This window comes from Enhydra lutris, unplaced genomic scaffold, assembly GCF_002288905.1.
Source record: "Enhydra lutris kenyoni isolate GAN:26980312 unplaced genomic scaffold, ASM228890v2 scaffoldscaffold39, whole genome shotgun sequence".
NCBI lineage: Eukaryota > Metazoa > Chordata > Mammalia > Carnivora > Mustelidae > Enhydra > Enhydra lutris.
This window is the reverse complement of record NW_019154123.1, coordinates 3842336-3860444: the sequence shown is the minus strand read 5'-3', so window position 1 is coordinate 3860444 and position 18109 is coordinate 3842336. Positions and strand designations below refer to the sequence as shown.

Below are 18109 nucleotides of genomic sequence, written 5' to 3'. Positions count from 1 at the left end.
AATGAATAAATGAGTGCATGAATGAATGAATGAATATAACTAGAATGCTATTCTGGCCTCCTTAAGTAGCTTATGTTGCTTGCCTAAGATGCTGGTAAACGTACTTTTAAAATAATCCAAATTATCACATTTGCTGGTTTGGTGCCTGGTGTGCTAGAAAAAGAATAGGACGAAGCTCCTGAAGATTCCGAGACTTGAAGTGTTGATGCTGAAAGGAGGGCAGTGAGCACCGGGGCTGGGAAGCTGTTGGGGGGCAGGGGGAGCACCTCGCCTGCAGGCTCTGACTCAGTCGGGTTGGCAGTGTGGGGGGCATTTCTGTCAAGCTTCCGGGTGATGCTGCTGTGGCTGGGCTGCCTTCTGCACTCTACCTAGCAGGTGCCCTTCGTAGCCAGACCCAGGATGACCTTCTGGGGCCCAGCCAGGCCTTTGGTGTCAAGGAGAATGAGAGACATCGTGCGCTTCAGCCACCCATGTGGGAAGCCGTTGACCTCCGCTGCCAGGCTGGGGGGAGGGCTTGATTTCAGTGGACAGGCCCTGCTGAGCTTGGTGACCGCTGGCCCAGAGCACAGAGCAGGATGAGGCTGGAAAGCATAAAGGAGCTTTCATTTTAACCTAGGAGGTAAAGCAGGCCCATGAGCTAAGAGGTGGTGGAGGGTGATGCCTTTTCTCACTGGCAGGAGCACTAGAAACCAATGAATGTGGTTTACCTCCTGCTCAGCCACGGATCAGCCGGGTGACAGTGTCAACTTATTGACTTCACCCAGCCTCCTTTCTCCCATCTGTAGAATGGGGATGATATAAAATGGTTAGAAAAATTAAATAATTCATGAGAAGCTTCTGTTGATGGGACCTGGAAATGCCTGTGTGACAGGGATGTGGCAGGCTCACCAGCCACTACATGTCCATTCCCTGGCTGGGAACTGATACTTGGGGGGCCTGGCCCCGTGCCAGCTGCATCAGACACTACAGAGGAGGAAGAGGATTAATAATCAGTGCCAAGGAGCATCTCATTTATTCCTCTCAGAGATATTTATGATTGCCCATTGTTCCAGGCAGTGTTTGGGGCTAAGTTTCGAGGCACGTGCATCCTGACCTAGGAAATCAGGATCTCAACCGAGGATGGGCCCAGGGGAGAGAACAGAAGGTGGTGAGGGGAATGGTGAGAGTGGTGGGAGAGAGTGGGAAGTGAGAAACAGCTTTGCAGGGGCCCTGGGTGGCTCAGTCAGTTAAGTGTCTGACCCTTGATTTCAGCTCAAGTCATGATCCTCAGGGTCATGAGATCAAGTCCTCAGGGGAGGTCTGCTTGAGATACTCTCTCCCTCTCCCCTCCCCCTGTGCTCATTCTCTTTAAAATAAATCTTGAAAGAAAGAAGAAAGGAAGGAAGAAAGAAAGGGCCTTGTAGAGTCTTGAACGCTGATTGAGGGATTTGTATTTTAATCTGTAAATACTGGAGAGCAAGAGACAGTTTGCAGTCAGGAGTCTTTGTTATTCTTATCACCATTATAATTACAGCTAGTATTTATTGAGCATTTACTATGTACCAGGGACCATGCTAAACACTCTAAATATTCATTCTTTGACTCCTTACGGAACATACAAAGCGGATATTGTTGCTTCCATAATACAGATGAGTAAACTGGGGCGTAGAAAGGCCAAATACTGTGCTCATGTCTCATAGCCAGTATGGTGGAACTTGAACGTGAAGTTCTGAGTCCAGGGACAGCCCTTTTAGCCACACCATACACGGGATACATCACGGGGGTGGTTGACAAGGCCAAATGGAAGGAGGAGCCATTGGGTATCTGGTTAGGAGGGGTGGCTGTTATCCAGGACTAAATCAAAACGTTAGCTCCAGAAAAGGCAGAGTAAAAGAGAACAGTCAAAGTAGGGAGGGCTTCCTGGAAGTGGAAGCTTTTGAGCCAGGTCATGAGGTGAGACACATTTTATGACGATCCCTGGGATCATTTGCTATGGTATCAGGGGTCTCCTCCCCTCTTCCCCAGGTGGGGCTTTCTTCGTGTGGCCAAGAGTCTGCCAGGCCCTGACTCTCCTGGTAACCAGATGAAATGGTGTCCACTCTGCTCTGGGTAAGAGCTGGGCAAACACAAGGCATAGCCTTGCGTCCACCTAGAACGCACGCCCTGGTGTGGCCTGGCTTTCTCCAGGGCTTGGGACCAAAATGCTCCTTCAGGACGGACCTCCCCTGTTAGCACAGCTCCTTCCCACCCCAAAAGGCAGCCAGGGATTCCGGCCAGCCCCACCTGGGCCTCTGCCACCCTCCCTTCCCCCAGGCATCCCTTTGAACCCAGTAGCCTCTCCTTTTGGATTCTCATTCTACCACAGGTCTGATTCCACCTGTCTCGAGGCCAAGGAGGCTGCCCTCCCAGCCTTCCCAGAGACGCAGCAGGGGCTGAAGGGGCTGCGCCGGGTCCCGTGGCTCACACTGCAAGTCTCCGGGAGCCAGCCTGAGGGCTTTCGCTGGCTGCCAGATCTGCTTGGCTCACGTGCGGGGCACTGACATTCCTGGGGGAGCCCTCACCCAAGAACAAAAAGAAGCTGCTCGGTGAATGCCCCAGCTTCCTTACCCCTGGGGAGGGTGCCTTCTCTCAGCCATTTCCCCCAGGGGTTCCCAGCAAGAAGAGCCCAGGAGCCCACAGGGATGGTCTTTACTGGCTGCCTGCCTTTGCCAGACCTCTCCTCTCCAGCCCTCCTGCAGGGCTTCCTGGGACCTCTTCCCTTTCTGCACTTTTAAAACACACACACACACACACACACACACACCCCTATTGATTTGAGAAAGAGATCGTGGGGACACTCATGCACGCACATGTGAGTAGGGGAGAGGCAGAGGAAGAGAATCTCCAGCAGACTCCCCGCTGAGCCCGGAGCCCAATACAGGACTCGATGCCACGACCCTGAGGTCATGACCTGAGCCAAAACCAAGAGTCAGACACTTAACACTGACTGCACCCATCAGGCACCCCTGCTGCGCGTCTTTTGATCCAGTGAGGAGCGTGGAATACAGCTTTTCCCTCTCCAGAGAGTGACCCTTAGCTACATGGCCGCCAGCCTCCTTCCGGAAGCACACTGCCCGTTTGTGGGATCGAGGCGGCTCTGATACAGTCTCTCATCCGGCTTTTTATTTCTACTCTGTATACAGATCTAGCTCAGTTTTTATTGTAAGCAACTCCAAATCCTTTCTGCAAGTAGGTGGGCATATAAATAAATAACAGCAGCCATAACACATTCTCGGCGAGCCCTTAGTTCCGAGTTGAGCATTTTTTTTTTTTTATAAAAAGAGATTTTTTTAGATGGGCAGTTGCTTCCACTGCAAGGAAACTTCCTGCCGTCTTCACTAGCCTGGCCTCCTTGTCAGATGCCTTTGGAATAAGTGGGCAGAAAGGAATTAAAAAGGCAGCTAGCCGCCCACCTATAGACTTTTTTGGAAGAGTAGTTCCCTTTTCTTTTCTACTTAGGGTAGATTCGGGTAGCATGGCCCAGCCTGCGGAGACAGCCGGACTAGGTGGGGAAGCAGGAACATTTACCCACTGCCTCAGGGAGGGCATGGAGCTCGCCTGAGCTTGAGAGCTAGACTCTTCCGGAAGATTCCTAACCAGTGACCTCCCAAACCAGGAGGCGTGGGAGGGGGATTCCACAGGGAAAGTGGAAAGCGAGGCAGCACCTGTTTACAGATAAGTCTCCAAAACAGAATGAAGAGGCAAACCGAAGGGAGCAGCAGCCCAGCTCTGAGGATATTTACTCTGCTTCCTGAGGTCACACCCTTAGCAACTGCGTCGTTTGGGTTTCCAGACTTCGCAGAGCCAGGGTTAGGTCTTGCCTGTGCTATGTAAGTTTACATGACCTTGGACTCATCCCAGGAGCCTCAGCCCTCTCCTCCGTATCGTGGGGTTTGCGTGGTACCCACATCTTGGGATTTCTGGAAGGGTTAAATGAAACAACTGTGTCAGAACTCCTTGCACAGTTTCTGGCGGAAGGAGGTACACAATGGGCAGGTCTCCTCTTGATGTTGCTATGGATGCCGTGTTGTTTTTTCCAGCCACGCTCACAGGTTTGGGAAAAGTGAAGTGGCAGGTGGGCAAGGGAGGCCGTCTCCAGGCAGCACAACCCCAGCCTGGGCAGCTCGCTCCCACTTCCCCCTGTGCGGACTGTCCGTCACCTTACAGAGCGTGATGGGGCAGAAGCTGCCCTCCGAGGGGCTCGTGAAGTTGAGCCATGGAGATTTAAGGACCCCTTAGTCTACTCAGAAAAATGACACCCAACAGAATCATTAAAACCTCTAAAAGACCTTCCAGGAAATGAGTGCTTGAGAAAAGGAAGGATATTGTGAGCAGTTCCAGCCATTGCGGACTTGGCTTTCCTTCTAGAAAACCAACACTGGGATCAGCCAGAGAATCAGAACCCGACCCTCAGGAGGTCGGCCTCCCAAGAGAGACGCACCTGGGAGGGGGATACCACAGGGGCATCTGGAGGCCCGAGTTCTAATCTCCACTCTGCCGCCTCCCAGTTGGCCGACCTTGGACGGTTCTTATCCTTTGTGAGCCAGTTTCCTGCCGGTAAACATATCTGCACCACCTGTATCACGGAGACGGTTCTTTAGTTTTCCAGCACACATTACTGTATCCCTACTGTATTCGTCTGCTGGGGCTGCCCTGACAAAGTACCGCAGACTGGGTGGCTTCCGTCAACAGCGATTCATTATCTCACAGGTCTGGAAGCCAGGAGCCCAGCATGAAGATGTCAGAAGGGCCGTGCTCTCTCTGGCGGCCCTAGGGAAGAATCCTTCCTTGCCTCTTCTGGCATCTGATGTTGGGGGCAATTCTTGGCACTCCTCGGCTTGTGGAAGTGTGACTCCAGTCCTCTGTCGTCACGTGGCCATCTCCTGTGTATTTCCAGGCCGTCTTCTCTCTGCGCATGTCTGTCTCTGTCCAGATTTCCCTTTATAAGGGCACCGGTCGTGCTAGAATGAATCCTGCCTCATGACCTCGTTTTAAGTTGATAACCTGTGGTAAGACCCCATTTCCAAATAAGGTCACGTTCTGAAGTTACGGGGGATTAGGACCTCAACATATCTTTTGCGGCAGCGGTGGGGGGAGTGGTACGAGGTTCAACCCGGAACCCCTGCTGAGCGCGGACCTGGAGTGCACAGACACGTACCCTTCCGTGCTTGCAGCTCTTTTGTGAAGTCTGGCTGAAAATCAAGGGTTGTCACATATTCTGGGAGCTTTTAGAAGCCCCTGGCAGTGCACATCACAAGTCTGCGGCTTTTAGTGAAAAATGCCCTCTAGGCGCTGTGCTGTCTTCCCCGGATCTTACTGGGTGGTGGAAAAAGGAAGACATTTTCGGTCGAGGGAATAGCATGGGCATGGTGTGGAGGTTGGTAGAGGAGGGACTGGGTGCAGAGCCCGGGGAGACAGGCCGGGGCTAGCCGAGAGCGGGGCCCTTGTGAGCTTAAGGTATGTGGGCATTGGCCGCAGAGAGCCAAGTAAGATCTCTCGGCTGGAGAGGCAGTGCCGCCACGGTGAGCCCCGCCCACTTTGTGCCGGGCAGGAGGCTTTGGCAGGCGAGCAGGACAGAGCTTTGCTTCATTCTTAGATGTGCCCACGGCGTTAGTTCCAGAAGCCATCCGCGGTCCTTCAGAGCAGCCGAGATCATCCCAAGATCGAGCATCTCCTAGACATCCTCCAAAACACTGATCTACACCCTCCAGCCGGTATATCCCAGAATCTCTCCCCTGCCCTCTGCCAAGGTCCCCGAGTCTCTGAGATCACCAGCGATGAAGGGGCTGTGGCTCTCCAGAGGGGCCCTTCCAGTCTCATGTACTGGTCCTGGAGTCTTAGGCAGTCGGGGTGCAGGAGCACCCCTAAAACATTACTTTCAGGGATATCATGCTCGCTTCTAGCCAAACTTCCCGGGAGCTCTTGGGGAGGTCCTTCAAGACCCTTGTTCCTTCCCTCTTCCCATTGCCCGTGGCCTGTTGCTTGGAGCCCTCTCCGCCCATGGGCTGCCCCATGCCTTTGAGACAGTGCCTGTCTTTCCAGCCGAGGCCGCAGGATGGCTGCAGCGTTTCCCCACCTGTTGGAAGCATCTGGTTCTGCGAGAATGCTGAAAGTGTGCTGGGGGCCCCCATGCCTCCCTCTTCCCACTGATGGAGGGACCCCCGCTGGTACATTCCTAAAGCTGTAGCATCTGGTGCCGAGATACATGTTTGTGGACCACAGAGAGATGCCGGCCTGGCACATCATGTTCTCGTCATAACGTGCCAGGGACCTTTCAGCCACCTCCTGGAAGCTTCCAGCATTACCAACCAGGAGGGAGATCACAGATGCAATCGCAGGGCCTAGAAGACAAAAGCAGAACATAAGACGCCCCAGGAACAAGAGGGCAGGTGACAGGGTGTAACAGTGGGCAGCGCAGACACTGGAGCCGCACTGCCTGATGGCCGTCCTGGGCCTCGGCCTCACAGCTGGGCCTCTTGCACGACTGACTTCACTTCCCCAGGCCTTGGCCTCCACCCCAGCCGATGGGACGAGAACAGCCCCTGCCGGCAGAGGGCGCCATGAGATTTAGAGGGAGCTGGTTGCGAAACCCTCAGAAGGGGGCCTGCCCCCCAGGCTTATGGCCTGGGACGTGTGTGCCCGGGAGACATGGAATGTGGATGACAGGATCCATCTGCAAACACGACTCGAAAGGGCGTCAGCCCATCTGGGTGGTTGTCGGCCTGTCCGGGTGGTGGAAGGGCAGATTCAGGCCTAGGGAAGGAGGCACCCTACAGATGGCCCCACCATTTCCTGGGAAACGTCACTCCTTACTGTTGGGAAGAGTTTGCCTTTCCTCCTTAGCTGAAAAGGAGCCATGAGCAGGCCTGTTTCAACCACTGTAGTATCCAGCAGCTGCCACAAACGGGAACTTCAAAATCATCCGTGATTCCGTCTCCGTTTGTGGGTCTTGTTCTGCAAGTGACGGCAGTCAGAAAAGGGATCCCTTTTGCGTCACCAAAATGGCCATATAATTGGATTTCCTAGTGGGGTTGGGCGGTGCTGCTGCGCAAGAGGCCCCGGGGCGCACCCCTCCACAGGGCCCCCGCCGTACAGCACTGTGGGAAGGCAGAGTGGGGGGACCCGCCTGGAGAGGGGCTCTCACCCCCTGAGGAGGAGCAGGGGAGGGAGAGCCATAGTTTGAGGAGGGCCTGCCTCTCACCCCCGTGGCCCGGCTGCCCTTCAGCCCTCAGCCAGGGCCTCTGTGACCACCCCACCTCTCACTCTACTGCTCCCCCAGGTTTAAGAAGTGCTGCGGAAAACCCACACTTCCCTCAGTGCGCTCCGTCACCACCTTCATTACCAACCCAAACAAGCCGAGCTCTCTGTTTGGTGCAGCTGGCAGATAATATATAAGCCATTTTAAACCTCATGCCTATGAATCGAGCAACCAGTATAATAAAACACCAGGTTATTTTGTGTTTTATTAACTGCCTCTTCCCTTCGGTTTGCATAATAGTGAGTTAGATTTACATGCCATTAAGACGGCTGTGCATTATTTTTAATAGAAGGTACGATAGGCTTCTCTCCCGCAGCCCAGTGTGTGATGAAGTAACCTCATACTGATGGGGGTTTCGTTCACACTCGCTGGGTCGGGCCAATGTCTTTTTTTCCAGATGGATACTCCATTGTAAAATGATTTCCCGCCATAAGCTCTCCTCTCTGTCCCTCTCTTCCGTGTCATCTTCCTACAAACTGGATAAACTGCCTATTAAATTTAATTACAGCCCGAATGGCCGCACATCTTGATCTTCTGTTCCCCCGAGTGTGCTGTGTTCCACCAGGGTTCTTGAGGAAGGAATAAAATCAATCTGGAGGATACATGCCCACCTTCCTCGGGGGGTGCTGCGGAAGGCGCTGGTGGCACCCACCCTTTGAAGGCCTTCTGTGGCATCCCTCATGCAAACTCCTTTCCAGCTTTCCTCCCCAGTATTCAGGATGAAAGCTAGTTTTATGGACTCTCCGGGCTAGTTTTCACTGAGGTAAGGAACTAAAGATATGCGTCTGGGGTGCACTGTTCCCTTCACGGAACTGTTGATATTTGTCAGAGTCCTAAACACCAGGCCCTGGGAGCCTCGCCTTTCCCTGGGTAGTTCCGCTCTGCCTGCCTCCAGAGGCAGCCAGAGGCCTCCTGAGCAGCCCTAGACCACAGCGGGGAGAGCCTCATCCTCAGAATGGTCGTGTTCTGGGACATCCAGAAGAAGCAAGGACTTGGGGGAACGTCCTTCCTCGTCGACTCATTGAACAAACACTTGTTGAGCCCCTGCCTGCCATGGACCAGACGCTGTTCAGACACTGAGGGGACAGCAGGGGGAAAATGAGACAAGAAGGCCCCGTGTAAATAAGGGAATGATAGTGTGATAGGGAATAAGTACTGTAAAAAAGGGCCTATAAAAAAAAAGAGTAGGTGACATTTGACCAAAGATGTGAAGGAATGAGGGAGAGCATCGTGTGGGTAGCTGGGGGAGCAGGAATCCAGGTGGAAGGAATAGCCAGTGCAAAGACCCGGAGGCTGGTACATGCCCACTTGTTCACGGATGGCGAGAGACCAGTGAGGCTGGGGCCAAGTGGGAAGACAGGGAGTCAGAGAGCAGGCGCCGGATCTGGGAGGGCCTCGCAGGCCATTGGAAGGACTGTGGCCTTTGGTCTGAGATGAGAAATTACTGGCGATTTTGAACAGTACAGTGATTTGCTCTGACTTTTGTCTTAAAGGGTTCCCTTTATTCCTTTGATAAGAATAGACCGTAAGGCAGCAGGAGTGGAATGAGAGAAAGCAGTGAGGAGGCTATTGCCGTAATCTAGGCAGGAGGTGATGGTTGCTCGGACCAGGATGCTGGTGCTGGGGGCGGACCACTTCTCTAACTCTTAATAGTTCTTTGGAGGAAGGATGTGACATTGTCAGGCCTAAACCCTCTCAGCTATACCTGTTCATCAGTCCGAATTCTTCCTGCTACAGGTGAGAGGAACCCAAACTCAAACGAACCTAGATTTTTTTTCCAAAAAGTCATGGTGTGGATCAGGCATGGCTGGATCCAGCATTTCCATATCTTCAGGACAGAGCCACTCTTCCTCTTTCTTTTCCTCCCTCACCTCAGCTTTCCTCTGAGTTGGCTTCATTTTTAAGAAGGCCTTCTCCACCAAATAACCCCTAAAAACTCCTGGCAAACCACACTGACAGCCTTGTTCCCCAGTTGTTCCAGCCAAAGACTCAGAAGTGAGCCTCATGGGCCTGCTGGTGGTTGCCTCCTCTTTTCTGAACCAATCTCTGTGGCCAAGAGGAGAGCCTGTTGTGATTATGAAGACCAGAGCCAAGCACCCTCCTTGTGCTTAAGGGAGTTAGGCAGCCCTGCCCAAACCCCACCGGCTCAGAGGGAGGGAGGAGCCGTCCTCCAAACGACTCCAGAGGCAGGAGAGAAGGATGGCACAATGGCAAGAATGCAGGACAGTCATTCAACTGCTTTCACACCAGAGATTCTGCTCTGGAGATCAGAGAAAGAGAAAAAGAAAACAAAAACCCGCACAAAACCACTTTCCAAGGTATGTTGTAGTGTAGCCCTCACCGAAAGCTGAGACCTTCAGTAATTTCCAGCAAGTTCTTAGTGGTGTCCTATCTACTGTGTACACTGAACATCCTCCTTACTGATTAAATGGGGAAGGCTAGGTTGAGGCTGGTAATGGGCCGTGGAGTGGGGACCAGAATGGGGACTTTGCTGGCCATGCTCCTTCTGCTCGGGAGGACAGAAGAGAAGATGGTCACTGCTGTTGTCTGAACCCTTTGGCGGTGCCTTGGGCAGGTAGGGGTGCTGAGGAAAGGGATCCAATGCTGACCGAACCCCCAGAACACACCCGGCACCATTAGTACCCCGGGAACCCACTTCCTCTCCCCTGCAGCCTTTGAGGGCGCATGGCACATATCCCTTTTTACAAATGGGGAGACTGAGACACTGCTTATGGGAGGGCATACCTGTCAGCTGGGGATCTGGTAGACCTGGGACCCGCTTCTGACCCCTCGATGGCAAGTTAGCTCACTTCTCTGAGTTGACTTTTCTCTGTCTTAAGATGAACCTAGGAATCGCTAACCCCTTCTTTGCTGGGTGGGGTTGGGTGGGGTCCAGAGCGGGGGCCTGGACAGGGTCGTCCGTGGCAAGTCCCAGAGAGCAGCAGGTGCTCTCCCCGCCAGGCTGTCAGCTTGCCAGGGCTGGAAGCATGTGTGATGTGCTCAGCTGTGATACCCCAGCCCCTAGCTGCGTGCAGGTGGGGCAGGAGGCCTTCATGGAACAGGGATGGAGGGGAGAGGCTGGCAAGTAAGTGAATGTAGGAGTATGCAAATGGATGGAGGGGTCCAGCCAGTAGAGGGCTGTAGTTGGACTGAAATCTGTTCCCCTGATTTATTCTGTGGCTCCCAGAAGCCAGGGGCTCCTGCAGGAACCTGGCCCTCGGGGTCCAGAATTAAAGCTGCTGAGGGGTGAGAGGGCCGGGGCTCCCCGGAGGAGCAGCCGTGTTATCCCGGCAGCCCCCCCGGCTGGCAGCCCCTCTGCAAGTCACTTGTCATCACACTGCACATGTCATGGGGCCGCCCAGCGCTGGGACCAGGGGCAACCAGGAAACATAAATGTGACCATCATAGGTCTGAGGTCACTAAGGGACGCCGTACTCTGTTGCTATCGTTGTAACCTTTTGTTTTCATTCACACTGTCCCCGTCTCACCTTTTATCTTTGTTATGAATGATTGTGAACTTATTGTGGAAGCAGAGAGGATAGAATAGTGACCCGGGATCGCTCCCCAGCCAGCCTTGTTTCATCCTCCAGCCACCATCGACACTCTCCTCATCATATAGTCCTTGGAAGTAAATTACAAACATGTTATTGGGCCTGTAAATATGTTGATGTTCTCAATGATGTGACCTTCTGCCAACACTGAAAACAACAATGTTTTCATTACAGGAAATTCGCATCTCAAACACCGTAATATCTCACATTCCCACTTGTCTTACGTGTGTCAGTTTCTTTAGTTTATTTGAAACAGAATTTAGATAAGGTCTACACCTTGTAATTAAGTCTCCTATTTTTTTTTTTTTTTTTTAAGTCCCCTCCTGTGCCTCTGTCCCACTGATCTGCTCTCTCTTCCTGTAGTTTTGCTATTTTCAGAATGTCCTGTTCATGGAGTCCTTCTGTGTGCAGGCTTTCGTGTCTGCCACCTTCCACTTGGTGTGATGCTTCTGAGGCTCCTTGGTGTTGTGGCCTGGGTCATGTTTTCTTTGCTGTTGCCCTTGGCCAGCATTCCGTTGGGTGGGGTGCCATGGATTTCTCCATTTACAGGTTAATAAGCATCTAAGTTGAGTCGCTTTTAGTCTACAGGTTTCTCTTTCCAGTTCTTACAATGTGTTCGTTGAAGAGACCAGTTTATTGGTGTGATGAAGGTTCTAGCATTCTGGATGGGGACAGTTGCATCCCCTGTGGTGTAACTTACCACGTTCCCATGTCTCCCGGATTTCTGTAGTTCAATCTAGAGGCGCACTCTCATCCTGCTTTGACTATTTCAAAGGTGGGTGAGTGTGATTCCATGACATTGCCTCTTTTTAAGATTGTAGCAATCACTGATCGTCAGTGCCTAGAGCCATTAATTCATCAAGGTTCTAAAATGGTGGCTCCTTATTCTATCATTCCTTCATGTATTAGTTGGAATAATCACATAAAGAGAAACCCCCTTTATCTGCTACTTGACAACCCGGTGGTTCAGAGATAGGATATGGAGCACCTTCAGAAGAATCCAGGCTAAACACCCAGCGACCCCAGCAGGAAGCTCCCTGGTCAAGACCGAAGTATTAGTGCATTCATAGAAAATGCGCCGAGTTCCTCGTCTCCTGTCAAGCTTTCCAGAAACTCCCCCTTACAGTGTTTTCTCTCCCTCTTAGAATTCCAGTGCTGACCATCGAGTCCGACTGGACCTGGGCCTCTGGGACAAGTTCAGTGAACTGGCCACCAAGTGCATTATTAAGATTGTGGAGTTTGCTAAACGTCTGCCAGGCTTCACCGGCTTGACCATTGCAGACCAAATCACCCTGCTGAAGGCTGCCTGCCTGGACATTCTGGTATGTGCCCTTCTGAGCTCTTAGTCGGGGGTGGGGCGGGGAGAGTAGACAGGGTACTTGGAAGACCTCCAGAGGCTTCGGTCTTCCAGCCTCCTCCAGCCACTTGCATCATTTGCCAAGCCCGTCCTCCCTGCCTGAATCGCCGTTCCACTGCCGGAGGCTCAGGGATGCCCAGGACTTGGGCTGAACCTCGTCCCTTCTCGACCTGGTGGGGGAACCCCCACTGCATGGCCTTGGAGCAGGACCCGGCCTGTCTCGGTCACAACCTTGCTTGCTCCCCCAAAACCCCTTCCGCAGGCCAGTCTTGTAGATCTTTGAAAGGCCATCAGGCTTCTCTGAGCTAAACCCACAGGAGTTGGCTCACGGTACCCTGGTTCTGCCCTCTCATCTTATTTATACCACCTCTGTCAGAGGCCTCGGGAAAATAATTTCCTTTCCTGGACTCAGTGTCCCTATCTGTGCAAAGGGAATGGATTCCTGGTGCCTCTCTCCACTCTTCTGTTCTCACACTGGGGCTTCTAGGGGCCCTAGAGAAGGTAAGGACGCTGTCACACCTTGTCCTCTGCGGGTCTACTGGCCGAATGCCTTCCCTCCCTCTCCCTGGTTGGGGCTTCAGGGATGGTGTGATTAATTCTGGCTGGGTTGGTTTCCGTGATGGGGAGGCAGCTCCCATTAGAGGTGACAGGGATGTACCCTGCCTTGGGGTGGGAGCTGGTCTGTACTGATGGGCCCCTGGAGGAAGTGGGAGGGGAAGCTGACCCCGGTGATGCATCAGAAAATAAAGAAAGTAAAATTAGCTTTTGCGGTGCTTTAAAAGCATAGATTTTTCTCTTTATTACATCTTTCATAGCTTTGGGTATAAACAGTTCTGCAAAGCAAATAGAGTTACTCACTGTAATTAAACACACAGTCCTGCTCAGGAGGAGAGAGGACCCCGTATGAGGCAGTTGTGCAGGGAGCTTGAATGTTTATGTGTCTTTCTGCTCATTGGTTGGATCTTAGGAGTGGTAATGGTTGCTCAGTAACCTACATGTGCCAGGGATCCTGAGAATATATATATGATATATATATATATATCATATATATATATATATAAATATATTTTTTCATCTCATAAAATCAGAGGATCTGGGATGAACCCAGGGACATTTAGAAAAAAATGAAACCTCAAAGCAGCATTCACCTGTCACCTGCCCACACCCCATAGCATCTGCAAACCTCAGCTCACTTGAGCCTCCCACAGCTCAGTGAGCTGGAGGGGGATGGAGATTCAGCCCATTTTACAGATGAGGAGCTAGAGACTGGGTGAGTCACCCAGGTCAGGTGAATGCTGGAACCAAACCCCAAGACCCACATATTTCTATCCCAAAAGCCATGAAAGGATTAGAGGCATAAACAGGGGATGGTGTTAGGTGGGTCCTGGGCATAGGACCAGCCAGGCCACCAGAGATTAATAGAGGCCCCCTGAACAAATCCGTGACAATGTTAATAATGAGCTACTGGAATAATTCACAGCAAAGCCTGCGCTTTCTTACCCTTTCCTCACGAGTGCTTCAAGTGTAGCACTCAAGTGAGTTTCACCTAAGCCTCCAGACCCCCCCAGGATATAAGTAGAGACTGGAGTTACCAGCACATGGTGAGAGGTGCCCCAGAGGTCCAGAGTGGCTGAGGGGACCATGAGGTGACACCAGCAGGTCGGGGTCTGCACCAGGCCACATGGTGGAATTCTGACTCCCTGTATGACATGGCCACCCGGCAGGGCCTGGAACCTTCCTGATGTTTGGGCTCTGACTTTGGTTCTTCACTTGTTTCTTAGTCCTCCTCTTGTCTGGCTGCCAAGTGGTGACCATGTGGGGTTCCTTCAACTCCAGCCCTTTGGGAAAGGTGAAACGAGAAAGAGCCTTTACGATCCTCCAAGGAAGCATCTTGTTTTCTCAACACCCCATACTTTCATGGTCAGGGGGGCTTAGACCCCCCCCTTTAAATCCCCCCACAACCTCCAGCTGTCTTTCCATATCCCACGTTTACAGTGAAACCCAAGCACTCCTCTGGGTTGCCCATGGATCCAAGAAGCAGTGCTTGGCCTCTTGGTGGAATTGGGTAGAACAAGACCAATTTCTGTGACCTTGGTCGAGTTAACCTTTCCCAGTCTGAGTTCACCTATCTGTACAACAGGAATACAAATCAATAAGGCATTGACTAAAGTAGTTCTTTAAACAGGCTTAAATACAGTCATGGGTATAAGCATGAATGGGTAGTAGATAGCGGTGTTGGGATCAGGGACAAAGCTGTCAAAAGCACATGGGGACAATTCCGGACCCTGAGACAGGAGTCAGAAAACTCTTTCAACCACTGTGTCCTGGCTTCATTGGACTGAGGGGCTGGGGCTGGGATGCAGTAGGCGCAAGAGGGAAAAACCCTACTCGGGGAAGGGCAGAGATGTCCAGTCTTATGAGATGAAGCAGAAGGAGTACTTATTTGGCCCCAGATAAGAGCTCATTTCCAAGAATTTGTAGCAAAGGCAGTTAATCACAAGAGCCTGAAAAATGCACAGCTTCAAAGAGCATCTTTCAGATAAGAATATCAGCTTGCTGACCCATTTAGAAGAATCTTCTTATCGAAGCCACTGATGTAGGGATAGAGCAAGACAGACACACTAGAAGAACAGATGGACAGACACAGGCTGAAGTTGCTGTCAGCCCCTAGAAGGGAAAGATAGAGTTGTCCCAGGGGTCGGCAGCTCTGGCCTAGCACCACGCATTGTGTGTGGTCTGAGACAGGCCTTTGCTCCCGAGTGCGCGGTGCCTGCTGGGGCTGTCCAGAAGGGGAAAATATGCCCCTTAGCCTCTCCACACCACCCTCCAGAAGGATTTCCAGTCCTGGCGTCTGCCTGGGTAGGGACCCTTTGGTGTGGAGTCCACAGCCAGGCTTCCCTCAGAGCTAGGATTCATGATTTCCCACAGGGGTCAAGTAGCTGCAAGGTCTCTCTTAAGATGGGCCAAATCTTCAAAACCATTGTGCGTAGAAGTTTGCATTCTATCCCTCATCCCAGAGCTGTGGCACCCCAGGTTTGTGGTCAGGACAAGAAAGGAACCCCCCAAGAGTGGTCCCCTCACCTGTGCTCACGTTCTCCTTCTTGCGGACTCTCCTTTATCTTCCCTATCCTGTTTCTTCTCTTGCCTCTCAGCTGCTTCTTCTGTGCAGGTAATTGAATCAAGTCTCTCTCACCTTAAAAATCATAAAAAACAATGCTTGGGGCTGTCTGACCTTCTGTTTGCTCTTCCCTGCTGACGTCCTTCCCTCTCTGCTCTCCCTTTTACAAATATTCACTCAGGACCCGCTGTGTGCCAGGCACTGTTCTAGGCTCTATGACACAGCAGTGAACAAGACAGACAAAAGTGCCTACCCTCATGTAGCTGCCCTTCGACGGGGGATAGATGGAGAATAAGCAGATGAATAGGCAGGGTCTGATGGGCCGCAAAGAAAAATAGGGGCAGGATCAAGTCCAGGAGCGTGATTGAGGTGGGCATGAGTTGTGTGTTTAGAGAAGCAGGTGACCTTTGAAGAGACCTGAATGAAAGGACAGAAAGAGCTGGAACAGTAAAAGACAGTACTCAGGGAGGTGTACGAGGGAGAGCGACCTGTAGAGTGTAGTTCAAAGGCCCTTAGGCAGGGAGGCTCTGGCAGGCTGAGGAACAGTGAGAAGGTGACTATTTGGGAATGAATGGATGAGCAAATGAATGAGAGATCAAAATTGGAATTCCAGAAAATGGGCCACCTTCAGAGTGTTGCATCTGGGCGGGTTCCAGCGTGAGGTAGCGTGAGGGCTTCCCTGAGGGTCCCTGGGGGCCTTCCTGGGTTCCCGCTGCCCCCGCTGCCCTGAGGAAACATTGCCACACCAGGGGCAGCGCACCTTGTTCTGGTGACGCAGAAGGGACTGCCCCATGTGACTTCAGGACATGATTTGTGGCTCCTGGGGTTCTGGGGACCATGCGGCTCTATAGCCGTGGAGGGCCATTCCCGCGTGAACCCGTCCTCCCCCTTCCGGAGGCTCAGCAGAGACCAGACCCAGCCCGAAGAGGAGCCGGCTCTGCCTCGGAGCCCACAGCCTGAACTGGGCTGCAGCGTCGCCCTCGGCCTCCGTGCAGGTGTGAGGAGGTCCCGTGTCTCTCTGAAACCCAGTCTTCTCACCCCTGGGTGCAGAGCAGTCGCCCTGGTTGTCACCGGAAGTCACTGTGAGGCAGTCAGTGTGGGGTGAGGGGGGCAGGCTCTGGAGCCAGACTCCCTGGGTTCAGATCCCAGCTCTGCCATGTGGAAGCTGCGTGAACTGGGGATTGTCAGACCAGATCAGGATCTCCCCACGACTCGCCAGATACAGTGCATGGCCCGAGATGCATGAGCCACTTGAGCTTTGCTCCTTTGCCTAGGGACTCAGAAATCGCCAGTTGCGCCCCTCAGGGGGTTACAAGGTGAGAGAGATTTCCAATGAGGGAATCTGCTTCGTTAATAATTGAACAGCTGTTCATTAGCCACCTGCTGTGTGGGCTCCGCAGCCCAGATGCCCCGAGACAGAGCAGCGAGCAGGGCAGGTTAAGAGCAGGCCCGTCTTCCGGGCGCGGTGGTAGTCAGCAGGCCCAGAGAGGGACGGCACACCAGGGAGAAGACAGCAGGCCGGGCCGGGGGGTCGGGGGGCGGGGGCTGGAATACTACCCAGCAGTGAAAAAAGAACCACAGCTTCACCTGCTCCCATGGGGAATCTCAGCTGTGACTCCCGAGTTCATAAAGGCCAGACACGAGAGAGAATGTGCAGTGTGATTCCCTTTACCTCAAGTTCAAGGACAGGCAAAACTAGTCTGCAGGAATCAAGGTCAAAATAACGGTTATTTGGAGGGGGGAGGGACATGCAGCGGGAGATGGATTGGATCTCAAGGGGCCACGGGAGCCCAGATGAGCTGGAACTCTTTGTGTTTCGATCTGAGTGGCAGTTCCACAGGCGTGTACCTGAGGGGGATGCAGTCACCTGTACACTTGAGCCGCGAGCACAGCTCAAGGCCAGTACGTTGGGCTCGTTATCCATTGCCGTATATCAAGTTGCCATGAAACTTAGCAGTGTTAAGTGATGAGCATTACTATCTCCCGGGGCCCCGTGGGTTAGGAACTGACTGAGCTGGGTGCTTTTGGATTGGGTCATTCAGAAGTTTGCTGGCCAGACACGGGCAGGGGCTTCATCCTCCTAAGGTTTATCGGGACAGAAGGGCTGCTTCCGGGGGTTCCTAACAGGTGCCTGGCAAGCTAGTGCTGGTTGTTGGGAGGAGGGCCCAGTTTCTTGCCCCATGGACCTTTCCATGATGTGTCAGCCAGCTTCCCCCAAAATGAGATGCAAGAGAGTTGAAAGGAGTCGTCCACGGTGCCTCGCCTCCTATGACTTACTCTCCAGAGTCACACCCGTTGCTTCCCTTGGATTCTATGTGAGAATCGAGTCCCCGGGTCCTGCCCACACTCAAGGGGAGAGGAATGAAGCTTTGCTCCTTAAATAGAGCAGGAGCAAAGAATATGTGAGCCTGTTTAAAGCCACTGCACATGACATATCTCAGTTTTAAAACAGTTTTATTTCCTATTTCAAACAAAAGTGGGTGATAGGATAGAAAGTAATGGGTCTTAGGAAGCGTGTTCACTGTGCTTTCTGAGGATGTGCCGTTTGAACTGAGCTCTGAGTAGGAAGAATCCTGAAGATCAAGGGAAAAGCATCAAAGGCAGAGGGAACAGCAAGTGCAGACGCTTTGCTGTGACATTGACTTGCTAGATATTTAGAAAGACCGAAATGGGCAGAAGTTAAGGAGCAAGGGGAAAGGAGCCGTGATGGGATAGGTAGAGGCCACAGAGGAAGAAGTCTAAATGTCACAGATCTAGAACAGTTCGAAGCCACTGGAGGGATTTTAAGCAAGGGCGAGGTCCCCTCT

General features: G+C 52.5%; 1 protein-coding gene across 3 annotated transcripts in view; it reads left to right on the top strand.

Annotated features, from left to right (window-relative positions):
• LOC111155167 (retinoic acid receptor beta) overlaps positions 1-18109 on the top strand; it is a 396013-nt gene that overhangs the window by 369106 nt on the left and 8798 nt on the right. For all 3 annotated transcript variants that reach the window (XM_022515247.1, XM_022515245.1, XM_022515246.1), the window contains exon 5: positions 11973-12149. In XM_022515247.1, coding sequence (XP_022370955.1) covers positions 11973-12149 — 177 coding nt within the window. The remainder of the gene's footprint in view (positions 1-11972; positions 12150-18109) is intronic.